At 42.2% G+C, this 18,958-nt stretch overlaps 1 protein-coding gene across 4 annotated transcripts in view; it reads right to left on the reverse strand.

The window, feature by feature from the left end:
• Positions 1-18,958, reverse strand: part of PIP5K1A (phosphatidylinositol-4-phosphate 5-kinase type 1 alpha) — a 39,882-nt gene that overhangs the window by 4,366 nt on the left and 16,558 nt on the right. For 3 of the 4 annotated variants that reach the window (XM_061120848.1, XM_061120849.1, XM_061120850.1), the window contains 12 exons: positions 18,473-18,504; positions 13,363-13,443; positions 10,566-10,696; positions 10,006-10,123; positions 9,672-9,824; positions 7,004-7,303; positions 4,510-4,715; positions 3,151-3,234; positions 2,288-2,336; positions 2,000-2,084; positions 736-882; positions 408-537 (listed from right to left, as the gene is read on the reverse strand). In XM_061120848.1, the coding sequence (XP_060976831.1) occupies positions 408-537; positions 736-882; positions 2,000-2,084; positions 2,288-2,336; positions 3,151-3,234; positions 4,510-4,715; positions 7,004-7,303; positions 9,672-9,824; positions 10,006-10,123; positions 10,566-10,696; positions 13,363-13,443; positions 18,473-18,504 (1,516 nt within the window). The remainder of the gene's footprint in view (positions 1-407; positions 538-735; positions 883-1,999; positions 2,085-2,287; positions 2,337-3,150; positions 3,235-4,509; positions 4,716-7,003; positions 7,304-9,671; positions 9,825-10,005; positions 10,124-10,565; positions 10,697-13,362; positions 13,444-18,472; positions 18,505-18,958) is intronic. The other variant, XM_061120851.1, reaches the window with a different exon arrangement.

Raw genomic sequence — 18,958 nt, forward strand, 5'->3', positions numbered from 1 at the left:
ACCAAAAACAAAACTAACTCACAATCCATATAACAGACCCTTTTGAAAGGCCGACTGTTTACTGTCTTCAGTGCCTAGGAATCCTCCCAGCCTTAAATCCTAAGCTAAGAATTCTCACTTAAGTCATCAGGAAATGAAGCATTTATTAAGATATTCTGATTAAGTATCGGAAAAGTTTGTACATAAGGGTTTCCCACCACCCCTAAAAACACAGAGATGTTGATACACTTTTCCAAATCACTAAAGATGAGCTCTTAGGAAGATGAACGTGCAAAAGTATAGTGAAGAGCGAAAGACAATAAAATCTGGGGAACAAAAAAAACAAACCAACAAAATTATGGAAGTTCTCAAAAGACCTGAAGAGAGAGATGAGAAGATTACATGGAGAAAGAGACCAAGGAACCAACCTTGTAGTTAGCGCTTGCAAAGTCTCTCCAACTACAGGTGAGAAATAGGGGTCAGGAATAGTCGAGACCTCACTGATTTTCTCCAAAGGTGGAGTCTGAGGTAAAACATCAGGACGACCCAAGTGGACGCCTGGAAAAAAGAAAGAGGAAGAAAATCAATAAATCAAAAAGAAGAGAAAATGGGGTGGGGGGAATATAGGAAAAAATATGTAGCAACTTGGCTTTTCGTGAACAGGAATGGGGAACAGAGGTCCTAAGCAGAAAAAGATACGGGCTCAGAGGGAGGGAGGGAGCACCCGTCACACGGGGACTCCAACCCGGCGCTGACCTGGCTCCACTTCCGCCTTTGTTGTCACTTGTGCCTTGTGTTCCCCAGAGACTGATGGCTGGTAAGTTACGCAGGAGTTGCCGCTGGGGCCTGCTCGCCGAGAGAAAGATGAGCCAGACCGAAACTTTTTGGAAGGAGAGGGCTTCACTTCAAAAGGGAAAGAGAAAGCCTACTTAGCACCTACCTCAGAAACAGTCACCAAGACATAAATACAACTTGCTAGTGTCCCCAACAAAAACCCAAGGTTGTTCTTCTGCAAAGCAGGAAAAATGGTTAATGTCAACAAAGATGGGCTCTATGAACTGCTTGTCAGACGAGGGGGAATCTCAGTTCATGTCACTTTGGAAAAGAAAGCGGAGAACCCAGAGGAAAGGGGATGCGTATTTCTCCCCTCCTACAACCCTGATGGCTTTGCTTCCACCAGATGACATGTCTCCTAATCCGTAATTCCTTTTTCTTTAATAGTAGCCTTCAGTTAAACCAGACACTCTATATCCTTGTAGAACTTGACACACATAGCACCATGATGATACTTTACACTTGTTTATATTCTTTTTGAAAAGATTATTCTTTGTTTGTTAAGACTGTTTGGCATGCATAGGTCCTCTTTGCCTCACTGAGGGATCACTAATGGCTATGATGAGGAGATGGAGATAGGAAGGAGCTGGAATTTGCCAGTGGCAGTAGCATGGAAGGTTTGGAAAGAAGAACACTGGCACTTCCCAACTCCCTTCCCTAGGCTGAGACCCTAGCAAAAAGGTAAAACCCACAAATGAAATAAGAGGAAACTGAGGGAGCAAATCAGAAGTGAGAGAGACAGAAAGAGGAGAGCCTCTAGCTGACTAATATCTGCTAAGCAGACATGAGTATATGCTTCTCCAACCTTCTGATCCTCATCTGAGAACTCTGTGGCCTTGGGGATACAGTAATATTCTTGCCTATCTCTGTCCACAGAAGTCCAGCTTTGCCTACCTCAGCCTGTGGCATGGATCCTACACCCACAATTAAGTATTTTTACAATCCCACCAGTTTCTCAGAAATGCCCCTCACCTCCACGACACATGTAGGGATTGCCAGGGGGGAAAGCAGCAACTTGGTAATGACTGGGGCAGAGTGACTGACATAAGGATGGGCAGCAGCTCTCAAGGGATGTGGGTAAAGGAAGAGAAGTCTCTGGCTTTGGCAGTTTCCTGACAGAGGAGTCCTGCCCCCACCTCTTGAAGTAAGAGAGCCATTGGAGGGTCATCTGGCAGAAGCCACTTACAGGGGATCTTCTTAAAAACTGTAGTGCACATGAAACGCTGGAACCGTTCAGCGTAGAAGCTGGGGCGATGCACTGATACGGTGTCCTGCAGAGGAAACAAGATGGCTGGAGTTTAGAGAAGGGGAGGCCCAGCAAGAGAGTCTCTAGTCTAAGGGCCATTTTTCCCTAGGCTGAGACTCTAGCAAAAAGGTAAAACCCACAAATGAAATAAGATAAGAGGAAACTGAGGGGGCAAATCAGAAGTGAGAGAGCCAGAAAGAGGAGCGCCTCTAGCTGACTGCTACTCACCCCATCATGTACCAGAGCTTTCCAAGAATGCTCCAACTTCTTAACAAATCTGTCAAGAAAAATGTATACATCATGAATTCACATTAAATGAATGACCTTATAGATTGTATTTAACAGACTTGAGCAATCATAGTAGAAAAACTTGAAAAGACAGAAGCCAGGAAAGCACTCCCACTATTATGCTATAGTTTTTCAAAGAACAGACAGAGTACTGCTTATTCAGCATGGAGATCAAAGCTGTTTCTAAAGTAAGCCAACTATCCCCTCACTGGAAAAGGATACTTAATACATCCTGGCAAGTCAGGGACAAGAATATTTATTGTAAAAGGGGAACTGTAGGGACAGACGGGCAAGCCTGGAAGGAGGTCAAATATTGTCCAGTCCTCACTAGTGCCTGAAATCTTACAGGAGCAAAACTGGGGTCTAAAATTTCCAGCTCTTCCCTCACTACCATCCACTGCTTTAGTCCCACAGGCTAATACTTTTCACAGAACAGTGATCCCTTTGTTTTTCTTCCATGGAAAAGAGGAATGTGTTTCCAACTGTATCCCAATGTGGAGTATGACTCATCTCACAGGTTTTCCACAAAGAGCCAGCAGGATGGCGTATTCCACCCTGCTGCTTCTGAGAACTGACTCAGCTTTCCACAAAGGTGTATGCTATGTTTGTGAGATGGTGGGTAAGGAAGTCAAGAGACAGGCACAACCAAGGAAATAAACCACCATTTGAAACCCAGTGAGGCAAGCAGCCAGACTGCAACTTACTGTTCTTGCTTCAGGAAGAATTTGGTGACAAACCCATCTAAAAGAGCAAGGTGAGTAAGTCTATATCCACTATGACCCTGGGATTGATATGTTTCTCACCTGTAAGACTGCAGAATGTCAATGATCCCAATATAAAGCAGCAGCCTTTCCCCTTTACTATTCCGGGCTGGGATGCCACCCATACTGGAGAAGACAAGAAGGAAAGAGTAACAGTATCTTCTGGTTAGCAGGCAGGAGCTTCTGCTAAATTCAAACCCAATCAAGACCTGTAACTGAGACCTAAGCACAACTGTCCCATCTTCCATAAACGGGAAGAGTGAGAGCCTTCACCCAACCCCAACCACTTTGGAGTATTTACTATATACAACTTCTTGCTCTCCAAATTTCACTTGCCTGCCTCTCCCACCCCAATTTCACCAAAAAGAATCTAAAAATCACCCCCTACTCAGCAATTTTAGGAATACTCTCCCAATTAACTCTAAACTTTCTTAGTACTCTCTTTTTTTGCCCTGCCATGTGTCTTGTGGGATTTTAGTTCCCTGATCAGAAATCAAACCCAGGCCCTCAACCCCTGGACCACCAGCAAATTCCTCCCTACTACTTTAATTTATGCCCACTAAGACACTCTTCTTGAGAATCATAATAAAGAATACTTTAAATGAAACCATCCAAAAGACATTTGATACTTCAGTAACTGCACTTCTCTGGTCCATGAATGTAACAAAGATGCCTTCCATAAAAAACTGAAAATCGCTCTGTCCTGTCTGATGCTGCAACTCCACGAACTGCAGCTTGCCAGGCTTCTCTGTCCATGGAATTCTCAAGGCCAGAATACTGGAGTGGGTAGCCTTTCCCTTCTCCAGGGGATCTTCCCAATCCAGGGATCAAAACCAGATTTCCCGCACTGCAGGCAGATTCTTTACCAACTGAGCCCCTAGGGAAGCCCCAGAATACTGGAGTGGGTAGCCTACCCCTTCTCCCAACCCAGGAATCAAACCAGGGTCTTCTGCATTGCAGGTGGATTCTTTACCAGCTGAGCTAGTTCTTAGAGAATTATGATAAAGAATACTTTAAAATGAAACCACCTGAAAGACATTCAATACTTCAGTAACTACTTCTTTGATCCACGAATGTAACAAAGACGCCGTCCATAAAAAAAGTCTGTAATAAACTATTTTTGATGAAGTTCTTACAATCTGCAGGTATGTATCTAAGACTCTAAGCCACATTTTTTAAGTCTCTTAATTTTGAACGGCACTCCTTCCAGGTCTACAAAGCCCAAATTTAAGAATCTTCCTTTCCTTTTACATTCTTAGGAACGCTCCCCTGTAGTTCTGAAAGTATTAATGTTGACTTCACTGCTGAATAAAGGTTACTCCTCTCAGAAGCTGTGTACCCCTCTCTAGAAAAAAATGCTCTGAGCCTACACACTCCTTCCTGGTGCCCAAGTCCACTCACTGGTCATCGGTCTCCATGGTGCCACCTCGCCGAGCCTCGCCCTGGATAGATTCCATGGCTGTGGAATAGAGAGCCTTTTGGGGGGCTGGTCTGCGAGTATCAGCTGAATATTGTGCTTCACTGCCTAAAGGCTCTCGTTGTGCATGATCTATGTTATGGATTGACACCAGGAGGCTATAGTCCATTATCTTGAAGCTCTGCAGCACCTAATGGAAGGAAAAAACATGATCTGAGTCTTGGGAGGTATGAGAATCTTTTTTCAGGATCTTATAGCTTTCCTGGTCTAACTACTCCAGAGTTAACCACAGGATTATCCTTTGCTCCTACCACTCCTTGGAGAACAGTACACTGACCCTCTCTGCTCTCCCATCCCTGTTACTCCTTCAGTTTTCCTTCACCAGAGTAAATACAAATTAGACCACAGCCTAGCCCACAAGACCTTGTTTGTTTGTTCTTTCCTTGTGTCTCTTCATGAAAAGAACATTATTAACTCAATGAAAGAAGAAATATGTATCTGAGCTCAAAAAAAATCCACAGGAGGGTCAATAAAAGCATACTTTTGTGACAGTGCAGATCTGTGGCAGGACCTTATATGGCCAGCTTCACAGTTCAATATCTGCTGAAGCCTCACCATCTGTAGGCTCTGTGCCTGCTTGTGTGGATATAGACACTTAAGAGACCGTCTGTCCTCACGGATATCGTAATTTAGTAAGGGAAACAAACATAAAAATAAATACAATACAGTCTAGTATGTGTAATAATAGAAGTGCATACATGGTTGAGGAATACTACAAAGGTGGTCAAGAGGTATATAAATAGGTTTATAAGGGATAGATTAGAAAGAAAATAAATGCATGCAAACAAAAGAAAGAAAGAATAATGCAATAATGCCAAGGCCTGGAGGCATGAAATAGCAGGCCACGAGCAGATGGGTAAAATCTGGTGTTGCTGTTTAGTCACTAAGTCATGTCTGACGCTTTGTGACCCCATGGGACTGCAGCATGCCAGGCTTCCCTGTCCTTAATTATCTCCTGGACTTTGCTCAAATTCACATCCAGAGTCTGGTGAGGCAAACTGTAGGTGTTTGGCATATGAGAGAGGTTGGTAGGGGCAGGACAATGCTAGGCCTGATGATTAAAAAGTGTGGACTGTCTCTCCAGTTCTCAACCTGGTATACTTCCACCAGTTCCAATAGCTCACTTTGGTGGTACAGCTCACCCAGGCTGTTTTGATAGGTGGGTAAAGGATAAAGAGAATATAGGACTGATTCTTATGTGTAATTTATAAAACCTCTCTGCTCCATTAAGTATCCAGTTCTCACAACCAAAAGAGCCAAACTGAAATGGGCATTATCCTGGAAGAAGAGGCAAAGTAAGCAAAGGAAAGCAAGGATGATAACACTATGGACTGAGTAGATGACAATCCTACAAACGCAGCTTGCAAAAAAAAAAAAGATGTGGAAAAACAAGGGAAAGATATCACAAAACCCAAAAGATGTTAAGAAAGTGGAAACAATCAACTGTCAAACACTGGAGAAAACTCAAGGAAGAACTAAGAAGTACTCTCTACTTGGCATACAGGTGGTCATTGGTGAGAGCAATTCAACTGGAAATGGTGCGAGCAAAAGCCAGGACATAGAGGGTTAAGGCAGGAAGAGAAGAAAAAGGCAAAGGAGAAAGGAAGGCATCATTACATGAAGACATTGAAAAACATTCTTCTACACTTTAAGCTGATGATGGGGGCAGGACGAAGGGATGCTACAGAATAGAGATAGCTTGTTGAGAAACAAGGCTGGGGGGATGGGAGTTACAAAATTGTTTGGAGAGAGTACCAATCACTTGGAATCTCTGAGAGAAACAGGAAATGCATTAATGAGCAACACTGACGGCCCAAGTGGAACTGGATATCAGAAATCTATAGAGGAACTTCCCTGATGGTCCAGTGGCTACCACTCCATGCTCCCAATGCAGGGGGCTTGGGTCTGATCCCTGGTCAGGGAAGGAGATCCACATGCCACAATTAAAGATCTTGCATGCAACAAAGATTGACGATCCAGCATGCTGTAACTAAGACCTGGTACAGCCAAATACATAATTCTTTTAATAGTATTAAAAAATCTGTAGAGATGTCAGTATACATAGCTGTGTGATTTTTTCCCAGCAGCACTCAGCCTCCAAGGTATGAATTTGAATTGGCAGGCAGGATCAAAATCTGAGCAGTGATGGTGTTGATATGGAAACAAAGAGAATGTATGATTATGAGGCCCAGGACAGGTAGAGGGAAAAAAAGACAGGGAGGGGAGTTAGACCAACAGGGAGAAAGTAAAAATATAAAGACATAAATGATCTAATGTAAAAGATACTGTAAATGAAGTTTGACACATACTTAAAAATAGAGTCCCATCTCTTACAGATTAAATGCCTTAGAACCACCAAGCTGTTTTAGTCACTGAGATTTCTGGTGCCTGAGAGAGAAGGAAATACGACAAACTTACCAAACAGTCACGCTGCAGGGTCTTGCATAGAGCACTGTACATGTCAGCATCCAGAAAGAGCCCATCAGGGATGTCTTGTAAGAAGTCCAGATCTTTAAGGGTGGGGAGAGGTTTCTCTCGCTCTTTTTGGGAAGCTCGCCTTTTGTATGTTGAGCCCTTGAGGTCATACTTGATATGCATCTTGACTGACCGTGGTAAGAGATTGTTCATTACGACAATTCGAATATTCTTACCACCTGCCTGCACACAGTACAGTCCATAGAACTTAGGCAGTAAAGTCCGAGGGTTCTGGTTGAGGTTCTGAGGGCAAGAAAGTTAAAAAGCAGCAGAAGAGCAAGTCAGCTGATTTTCAGTGAAGCTCAAGGGCAAAACTTGCCACCCACCTTCCTCTGTCTGCTCATGGGATTTCAGATACAATCTGCCTGCCCAGAAGCCCACATTGTAATTGTTTTAAAACTTCCCAATGTATCCATCTCAATAATGGTATCACCACCAAGCCAAGTAGCAGATCCTCCCATATACTAAGCAGTCAGGATACTACACATATGATGAATATATTCCTTTAGAAGAGGTTTAAGGGAAGACAGCACTGAAAAAGTCTTAACCCTTAGCCTTCTTTACAGTATATTTTTGTTGAGTATGATGGGAGGCAAAGGAGAGTTCCCTAACTTCTCCAGAACTTCCAAGAGGTATCAATAAGAATGAATATAGTACTATCAAGCGAAGTAACCAACCTCATTCCCTGATTTAGGAGCTGGACTAAGAATGGAAAGCAAAATCATCATTGAATAAAAACAAAAATAAAACAAATGGGATCTAATTAAACTTAGAAGCTTTTGCACAGCAAAGGAAAACATCAACAAAATAAAAGGAAATCCCCAGAATGGGAGAAAATATTTGCAAATGAAGCAACCAACAAGCAATTAATCTCCAAAATATACAAACAAGCAGGTCAATAACAACAACAACAACAAACAACCCAATCAAAAAATGGGTGGAAGATCTAAACAGACATTTCTCCAAAGACATACAGATGGCCAAGAGGCACATGAAAAGATGCTCAACATCACTAATTATTAGAGAAATGCAAATCAGAAAAACTACAGTGACGTATCACCTCACATAGTTCAAAATGGCCATCATCAAAAAATCTACAAACAATGACAGAGAGGGTGTGGAGAAAAAGAAACCTTCCTACATTGTTGGTGGGACTGTAAACTGGTATAGCTACTAATAGAGTATAGTATGGAGGTCCCTTAAAAAACTAGAGTTACCATATGATCCAGCCATATCAATCCTGGGCATATATCCAGAGAAAATCATAATTTGAAAGGATAAACACACCCCAATGTTCATTGCAGAACTACTTACAATAGCCATGACATGGAAGCAACTTATATGTCCACTGACAGAGGAATGGATAAAGATGTGGTACATATGTACAATGGACTTTTCTGTGTGTGTGCTCAGTGGTGTCCAACTCTTTGCGACCCCATGGACTATAGCCTGCTAGGCTCCTCTGTCCACAGAATTTTCCAGGCAAGAATACTGCAGTGGGATGCCATTTCCTACTCCAGGGGGTCTTCCCAACCCAGGGAACAAACCCACATCTCCTGCATCTCCTGCATTGGTAGGAGGATTCTTTTACCACCTGCGCCACCTGGGAAGCCCCATAATGAACAATTATTCAGCCATTAAAAAAAAAAGTATGAAACAATGCCATTTGCAGTGACATGGATGGACCTACAGACTGTCATACTGAGTGAAGTCAGTCAGAGAAAGACAAATATATAACACTTTTAAGTGGAATATAAAGAAATGGTAAAAATGAACATATTTCAAAACAGAAGTTGAGTCATCGATGTAGAAAACAAAACGTGTGGTTACCAGAGGGAAAGGGAAGGGCATACACTGGGAGATTGAAATTGACATATACACACACACTACTATAAATAGAACAGGGAGAAGGCGATGGCACCCACTCTAGTACTCTTGCCTGGGAAATCCCATGGACAGAGGAGCCTGGTCGGCTACAGTCCATGGAGTGGCCAAGAGTGGAACACGACTGAGCGACTTCACTTTCACTTTTCACCTTCATGCACTGGAGAAAGGAAATGGCAACCCACTCCAGTATTCTTGCCTACAGAATCCCAGGGATGGCGGAGCCTGGTGGGCTGCCATCTATGGGATCGCAGAGAGGCGGACACGACTGACATGACTCAGCAGTAGCATAAACAGAATAGATGATTAATAAGAATATACTGAATAGAACAGGGAACTCTGTTCTATACTCTGTAATGACCCAGACATGGGAATAGAATCTAAAGAAAAAGTAGTTATTATGTGTATGTATAACTGACACACTTTGCTGTCCATCAGAAACTAACACAGCATTGTATATCAACTATACTCTAAATAAACAAACAAACATCACTGAATTTTGTTTTCGGGTAGGAAGACCTAAGCTAGGTAACACTTAAAATAGGACAGATAAACAAAACCCCCTTTAGCCATAGAGAGGCAAAGGAGATGGGACCAAAAGCACAAAGATGAACTATATCCCTAAGACAGAAGCGCTGACATTGCTTTCCCCCTGACGTCAACCTCCCCAGCCTTGTCCAAGAGTGGAGTGGGCAGCTCAAGCAGTCGGTGCTCCTTGTCCTCTCACCATGTAGTATCCTGGAAGCAGCTTCTGTAGAAACTCCGCCTCTTTGTGCTGGACTGTTTTTATGATGAATTCATCATCACTGGACACGTAGAAGAGGGAACCACTAGCCCCAGAGTTGCAGAGTTCAATCAGCGGTTCATTGCAGAGGGAGTACTAGGGCCCAAAGAAAAGAGAGCAAGAGGTTCAGAGAAACCAGGGCCTCCCCAATCAGAAATCAACTACAGATGCAATTCTACTCTAAAATAAAAAATAAGATCAAGAACGTGAAGAGGTCTTCCTTTGGAATTACTCCTCTGATACTGGCATCCCAGAGTCCTGAGGTCCAGAAGCTTACCAAGTAATCATCAGGCCGGATACCAAATAACTCCCGAAAGTATCGGAAGGCAACAGGTGCGTAGGTCTTGAACCGAAAGTCATTGTAGTGATGAGCAGGGGTCAGGTTGCTCCCTTCACTGTGGGGTTAAATAGAAGAAGCCATAACTTACCAGTCCCTATAATTTAGGGAGTCCCTTCGGTACTCTCAGGAGGCATGTCACCCACAGGCAAGTCAATACATGCCTCCTGAGAGAACCAAAGGGACTGGATCAGTCAGTTACATAATGGGACAAAGGTGCAACATAGGGATTAAGACAAGGGGCAGGGAATCATATTACCTCCTACCCAATGCCCTGAATTGCTTTTCAGGGCTCAGTCCACAGGCCAGAGGCTCACACAAGCATCCAAAGTATACCATCTGCTGTCCAAATTCTCCAGTCCCACATCACACTGATTAAAATCAGGCTAAGGATTGGATGCATGCCTAAATTAGGGATGAATCTCTAAAATGTCCTAATGTTGATATAAAAAAGCCACATTTCCCAGGACATTCTTCTGAACATTCATTAACCACTGTACCTTGGGAAGAAAATACTCTCCACCACATAGAAGTCTTGCATGAGGACATCCCGCTCTGGTTTGGTACTCAGGCTTCCCACAGTGTGAGTAATGCCTAACTGGATGGCACCTTTTAAGGCTGATGAGGTTGTCTGAAACAAGAGGAAAGTTTCTAGTATTAAATCTGATTATAGCAGTAAAAACTCAGGAGAGAAGAACCAGAAGAACAATGGAAAGCAAATGCCCTTCTGGGCAATCCAATTTCGCCACCCTCATGGCTCCACATGGCAGTGAAGCCTGCAAAGACTGGAGAGGCATGAAGACACAGAGTAGCAAAGGTGTGACTGTGGGAGCCAGCCTTTACTAGGCAAAGCGTTCTCTCCAACCCACATCTACCTCTGCAAGATACACTGAAATGAGAAAACAATCTTAGGTCTCACTCCAAAGGTTCCTGCCCCTGGAGGATACAAAGTCCTCCAAACATTTTATTCATCAGATACAGAATGTAACTAAAATTAAATGATATTCTGACTGACTGAAGCTCAGTCCTCTAAGGCCAGGCCTGAGTGATGTCCCAAGGCCAAGAGTGGCAAAAAAAAGCTACTAACAGATAAAGAAAGCCTGAAAAATTAAAATTATTTCTGAGAGAAGTATTTAGCTTTAAAATTATCATGTATGCGTGCTTAGTCGCTCATTTGTGTCCAACTCTTTGTGACCCCATGGACTGTAGCGCTCTGGGCTCCTCAGTCCACGGGGATTCTCCAGGCAAGAATACTGGAGTGCGTTGCCATGCCCTCCTCCAGGGGATCTTCCCAACCCAGGGACTGAACCCAGGTCTCCTGCATTGCAGGTGGATTCTTTACCATCTGAACCACCAGGGAAGCCCATTATCATACTATGGTCAAAATACAAATACAAGAGCCCCATTCTTGCAATCCAGGATTCCAATGTCATGAGAAAATGTCATATTAACTAGATCTGTGCTATTTAATACAGTAGTTAGTAGCCACACTCTGCTATTTAATTCTAAGTTAATTAAATTTAATTTAAAAATCACTTCTTCAGTTTTGTTAGACACATTCAGGTATGATTAGTGGCTACCACACTGGATAACACAGTATAGCACATTTCAATCACTGTAGAAAGTTCTATTGGACAGTTTTGTTCTAAGCAATTTCCCTATCCCCAACCCTTACCAAATATTACTTGTCTTTCTACTTAGTCCTCATGGGGCATTAAAATTATAATTAATTTTTTAAGTGCCTGCCTCTCTTAGACTAGAAACTCAGCTTTTTGTCTGAGTGTTCAGCACATAAAATGAGCTCAATAAATGTCTGTTGAATTGACATGAGCCTCAGAGCCCATTCCTGGGAAAAGTCAGGTCCCTGACAGAGAATGAGTGAGTCTACCTCTGTCACTCTAGACAACGCAGTAAGACAGAAAACAGACACAAGAAAATTGACATGGGCCAGACAAGGTACAGGTGCCATATAGGGGTTTAACACTCTACCCTCAGGAAACCTAAGCATCTCCAATTAGTCCAGGACTGAAGAACTGGATCACTCCAGGATGCTTCTCTTCTGTTTTCCCCTCACCAGTTCAATTTTCTCTTCTTGGTTATTACTACTATCTTTTCAATCCATTTGATATCTCTAGCTCAAAATCAGGTGCTCTAGGCTCTATTCACCAACTGAAACTATAATCTTAAAAAAACAAAACCTAGGAGCTTCCCTGGCGGCTCAGTGATGAATAATCTGCCTACCAATGAAGGGGACGCACGTTTGATTCCTGGTCCAGGAGGATCCCACATGCCGTGGAATGGCTGAGCCTGGGCGCCAAACTATTGAGCCTCTGCTCTGGAGCCTGGGAACCACAACTCCTGAGCTTATGTGGCACAGTTACTGAAGCCCGTGAGCTCTAGAACCCATGCTCTGTAACAAGAGAAGCCACCCCAATGAGAAGTCCGCACAGCACAACTATGAGAGTAGCCCCTGCTCACCACGAGGAGAGAAAAGTCCACAACACAACAAAGACTCAGCACAGCCAAAAACAAATAAATATTTAAAAAACAAAAAAGACTGGAGAAGGAAATGGCAACCCACTCTAATATTCTTGCCTGGAAAAGCCCATGGACAGAGGAGCCTGGCAGGCTGCAGTCCATGGGGTTACATGACTGAGCATGTGTGCACGAGGGTGGAGGGTAGCAATAAACTGGTAGAACTAAAAAAAAAAAGAACAAAAAAAAACCCCAAAAAAGACACACAAAGAAAGAAACACATTTGACCTGCTGTCTGTATCACCAGGCTGAATTGGATTGAGCCTTCATTTTGTGTACATCCAGCACCAGAGCAAAGACAGACAAACTTCAAAAGACATGGTTCCCCAAAGCTAGGTAAAGATGGCCTTGAGGGCTTCTTGCAATTTGTTTGTTTAGTTACTAAGCTGTGTCCGACTCTTTGTGACCCCATGGACTGTAGCCCACCCAGTTCCTCTATCCAAGGGATTTGCCAGGCAAGAATGCTGAAGTGGGTTGCCATTACATGTTTATATCTTAACAGGGAAACTCAATTGCTTCAGCTCAGTGAAAATTCATCTAACATCAGATTTGTCCATTAAGAACATTCTCATTTAAACACATATACAGATATGTGTTTAGATAACTCACCCTTTGTGATGTAAATTCTAAAATTCAAATTGTATAATGGCTATTGTGCAAAGGTTTAGGGTATCAAGAAATGGGACAGAATGTGGAGAACATAATCAAAGAGACAAACTAGCCCTTCCTGGAATAAGATGAAAGGGTTCCACTCAGACGCACCTTTTTATATGTTGTCTCTCCTGAGGAATCAACACCTCGGTGACCTATTTTCTTCATGGACATGCCAGAGGAATAAGGCACCTATAAAAAGAAGACTAAACATTAGTATATAATTCCCACCTAATACATCAAACTGCTACCATGACGGTACATCAAAATAAAACACTGAACATACCCTTTTTAGGATCAAGAACATTTTATAAAGTCTTCATAAGATCTACCCCATGCAAACACAAGTTACAGTGTTGCTACCCAAAGAATTACAACTGACTGAAAAAGAGCACTCCAAAGGACACATATTTCACCTGTGGTCCTCAGAAAAATGACAAAGAAAATTAAAATGATTATCACTGAAAAAAAGCAGAAACAGGGGAAGTAGGAGATATTAATAGCAGCCCCAGGAAAAAGGAGAGACCCCCAGTGTACAAAAGCAAGACAGAAATAGAGCTTCACAGACACAGATTCCTTTCAGAAATTACTCCTCCTCTAACTTTCAACCCAACCTGAATACTATTTGCTCAAACTGACTTCACTAGCAGAAATGAACTGCTGCTGCTGCTGCTGCTGCTAAGTCGCTTCAGTCGTGTCCAACTCTGTGCGACCCCACAGACAGCAGCCCACCAGACTCCCCCGTCCCTGGGATTCTCCAGGCAAGAACACTGGAGTGGGTTGCCATTTCCTTCTCCAATGCATGAAAGTGAAAAGTGAAAGTGAAGTCACTCAGTCGTGTCCAACTCTTCATGACCCCAGGGACTGCAGCCCACCAGGCTCCTCCGTCCATGGGATTTTCCAGGCAAGAGTACTTGAGTGGGGTGCCATGGCCTTCTCCGAGAAATGAACTAGCCACTGGCAAATACAAGTACCGTAAGTCCAGATATTAAAAGGCTGAGGCAATGAGACAAATTCTCTAAGAAAAGGGCCACCCTGCCTCAAAGAGATTCCTGAGAATATGATATGGCTTTGTTTTCTACTCACATGACAGCCTCGGAAAAAAGGAAGAAATAAAACCAGTGGAGCAGAACCTAGAAGGCTATTCTCCACAGCCAAGATGCCAGCACAATAGACATGAAGGTATTCTTCATAATGCCAATATTCATTAAGTTAATAAAGCCAAAAGGCAAAAAGACTATTGGAAATAGCATGTTACCATTTTAGGACCTGATATTTAAGTTCTACTATTCTTACTAAGGCCCTTAGTGGAGAAAGCCCTCAATAAATAACCTGACAGACCTTGGAAGATGTTCTAAGAGAAAAGCCTAAAATCCTATGCCAAAAGGGTCCACATTTGGCCCCGTCACAAAACCCAGGAGAGATGCAAAAAGTAAAGAGAGAGTCAGGAAATACATCATGAGAAGAAAATTAAACAAATATAAGATACTGAGCACAAAAAAGAAATACAGGAAATCAACAGCTTCAGTATGGTTAAAAGAAGTTTGCCATATTCACTGAAACTATGCAATCAGGAAGTATTAACAACAAAACAAGAGAGTGAGTTTTAGTGTCAGACTGGCTTTGAATCCCAACCTTCTTAATGCCATATTATTAATTATGAGACCTAGGGCAAGCTAAAGAACCACTAATCCTCACTTTCTTCAACTATAATACATGGATAACAACAGTATCTACTGTAATAGAGGTCCTTTGCAAGATTAAATAAGAATACCTACTTAGATACATTATTTACATTTTGGTACACTACATATATGAACAGTATGAAAAGACAAAAAGATAGGACACTGAAAGATGAACTCCCCAGGTCGGTAGGAACCCAATATGCTACTGGAGATCAGTGGAGAAATAACTCCAGAAAGAATGAAGGGATGGAGTCAAAGCAAAAACAACACCCAGTTGTGGATTTAACTGGTGATAGAAGCAAGGTCCGATGCTGTAAAGAGCAATATTGCATAGGAACCTGGAAAGTTAGGTCCATGAATCAAGGCAAATTGGAAGTGGTCAAACAGGAGATGGCAAGAGTGAACATTGACATTCTAAGAATCAGCGAACTAAGATGGACCAGAATGGGTAAATTTAACTCAGATGACCATTCTATCTACTACTGTGGGCAGGAATCCCTTAGAAGAAATGGAGTAGCCATCACAGTCAACAAGAGAGTCCAAAATGCAGTACTTGGATGCAACCTCAAAAACCAGAGAATGATCTCTGTTTGTTTCCAAGGCAAACCATTCAATATCACGGTAATCCAAGTCTATGCCCTGACCAGTAACACTGAAGAAGCTGAAGTTGAACGGTTCTGTGAAGATCTACAAGACCTTTTAGAACTAACACCCAAAAAAGACATCCTTTTCATTATAGGGGACTGGAATGCAAAAGTAGGAAGTCAAGAAACACCTGGAGTAACAGGCAAATTTGACCTTGGAGGACAGAATGAAGCAGGGCAAAGGCTAATAGAGTTTTGCCAAGAGAAAGCACTGGTCATAGCAAACACCCTCTTCCAACAACACAAGAGAAGACTCTACACATGGACATCACCAGATGGTCAACACCGAAATCAGACTGATTATATTCTTTGAAGCCAAAGATGGAGAAGCTCTATACAGTCAGCAAAAACAAGACCAGGAGCTGACTGTGGCTCAGATCAAGAACTCCTTATTGCCAAATTCAGACTTAAATTGAAGAAAATGTGGAAAACCACTAGACCATTCAGGTATGACCTAAGTCAAATCACTTATGATTATACAGTGGAAGTGAGAAATAGATATAAGGGAATAGATCTGATAGACAGAATGCCTGATAAACTAAGGACAGAGGTTCGTGACATTGTACAGGAGATAGGGATCAATATCACCCCCAAGAAAAAGAACTGCAAAAAAGCAAAATGGTTGTCTGAGGAGGCCTTACAAATAGCTGAGAAAAGAAGAGAAGCGAAAAGCAAAGGAGAAAGGAAAGTTTCAAAGAATAGCAAGGAGAGATAAGAAAGCCTTCCTCAGCGATCAATGCAAAGAAATAGAGGAAAACAATAGAATAGGAAAGACTAGAGATCTCGTCAAGAAAATTAGCGATACCAAGGGAACATTTTATGCAAAGATGGGCTCAATAAAGGACAGAAATGGTATGGACCTAACAGAAGCAGAAGATATTAAGAAGAGGTGGTAAGAATACACAGAAGAACTACACAAAAAAGATCTTCACAACCCAGATAATCACGATGGTGTGCTCACTCACCTAGAGCCAGACATCCTGGAATGTGAAGTCAAGTGGACCTTAGGAAGCATCACTACGAACAAAGCTAGTGGAGGTGATGGAATTCCAGCTGAGCTATTTCAAATCCTAAAAGATGATGCTGTGAAAGTGCTGCACTCTATATGTCAGCAAATTTAGAAAACTCAGCAGTGGCCACAGGACTGGAAAAGGTCAGTTTTCACTCCAATCCCAAAGAAAGGCAATGCCAAAGAATGTTCAAACTACGCACAATTACAATCATCTCACACACTAGCAAAGCAACGCTCCAAATTCTCCAAGCCAGGCTTCAACAGTATGTAAACTGTGAACTTCAAGATGTTCAAGCTGGACTTAGAAAAGGCAAAGGAACCAGAGATCAAATTGCCAACATCCACTGGATCATCAAAAAAGCTAGAGAGTTCCAGAAAAACATCTATTTTTGCTTTATTGACTGCGCTAAAGCCTTTGACTACATGGATCACAATAAACTGTGGAAAATCCTGAAAGAGATGGGAATACCAGACCACCTGACCTGCCTCTTCAGAAACCTGTATGCAGGTCAGGAAGCAACAGTTAGAACTCAACATGGAACAACAGACTGGTTCCAAATAGGAAAAGGAGTACATCAAGCCTGTATATTGTCACCCTGATTATTTAACTTATATGCAGAGTACATCATGAGAAACGCTGGGCTGGAGGAAGCACAAGCGGGAATCAAGATTGCTGGGATAAATATCAATAACCTCATATATGCAGATAACACCACCCTTATGGCAGGAAGTGAAGAACTACAGGCCTTTTGATGAAAGTGAAAGAGGAGAGTGAAAAAGTTGGCTTAAAGCTCAACATTCAAAAAAAAAAAAAAGCTCAACATTCAGAAAACTAAGATCATGGCATCCGGTCCCATCCTTCATGGCAAATAGATGGGGAAACAGTGGAAACAGTGGCTGAGTTTTTATTTTTTAGGGCTCCAAGATCACTGTGGATGGTGACTGCAGCCATGAAATTAAAGGACGCTTACTCCTTGGAAGGAAAGTTATGACCAACCTAGACGGCATATTAAAAAGCAGAGACATTACTTTGTCAACAAAGGTCCGTCTAGTCAAGGCTATGGTTTTTCCAGTAGTCATGTATGGATGTGAGAGTTGGAATAAAGAAAGCCGAGTGCCAAAGAATTGATGCTTTTTAACTCTGATGTTGAAGAAGACTCTTAAGAGTCCCTTGAACTACAAGGAGATCCAACCAGTACATGCTAAAGGAGATCAGTCTTGGGTGTTCATTGGAAGGACTGATGTTGAAGCTGAAACTCCAATATTTTGGCCACCTGATGCAAAGAGCTGACTCATTTGAAAAGACCCAGATGTTGGGAAAGATTGAAGGCAGGAGAAGAAGGGGACGACAGAGAATGAAATGGTTAGATGGCATCACCGATTCAATGGACATGAGTTTGGGTAAACTCTGGGAGTTGGTGATGGACAGGAAGGCCTTGCGTGCTGTGGTTCATGGGTCGCAGAGAGTCAGAGACAACTGAGCGACGGAACTGAACACTACATTTGGTACATTTAAAAATGCTCAATAGTGACTTCCCTGGTGGTTCAGTGGCCAAGACTCTATGCTCCCAACGCAGGGGGCCCAGGTTCCATTTCTGGTCAGAGAACTAAACCCCACATGCAACAACTAACACTGATGCAGAGAAATAAATAAAAAAAATAAAAATACTCAATAAATCTGAGCTGCTGTTAATATTCATAATAAACTGTGACAAAAGTAGAGTTGTATAATTTCTAGCCTACCAAAGAGATGTGAGAACCATATCTATCAACAGATTTCAAGACCCTAGTAGGGGGGAAATAAGGATGTCATAAACAGGTATCCCTCTATCCCAGAATTAAGGTTTTAGAACCACTGTGTATCAATATATAAAACTCACCTCAGATGCCGTGGGTCTCTTGATTCCAGATGCTGTTAAAAAAAAAAAACAAAAAAAACATAACTATAAATATGTACACACACTCACATGATCTCTATCAAGCTCACTGAAACAATTAGGATTTGAGTCAAACTAAACCTGACAATGGGTTCCTGCCTCTTGCTCAGTGATACCAGATCCTTTTGGATAGGGATTTTAAATGTCCTTTCCGTTTCCTCTTCCATACTCACAGAGCCCTTATACATATTCCAGTCTTCTTCTAGTTCCTTTTTCTTATCCAAGTGTTCACATTTTCTCTAAGAAATACATCTGTTCTTGATACATTTAACCATCAGAGCCAAAGTGTCTCATTTGATACCATGGTTGAAAGAGAAAGGGCATAAGAGATACCAAAGACTTAGTGGACAGCCTAGACTTCATTAATAATTTTTCCTGTAGAGCTAAAAGGGTAAGAAGCTTTAGAGCACATCTATGGTGCTCTGCATT

This window comes from Dama dama, chromosome 20 (genome assembly GCF_033118175.1).
Source record: "Dama dama isolate Ldn47 chromosome 20, ASM3311817v1, whole genome shotgun sequence".
NCBI lineage: Eukaryota > Metazoa > Chordata > Mammalia > Artiodactyla > Cervidae > Dama > Dama dama.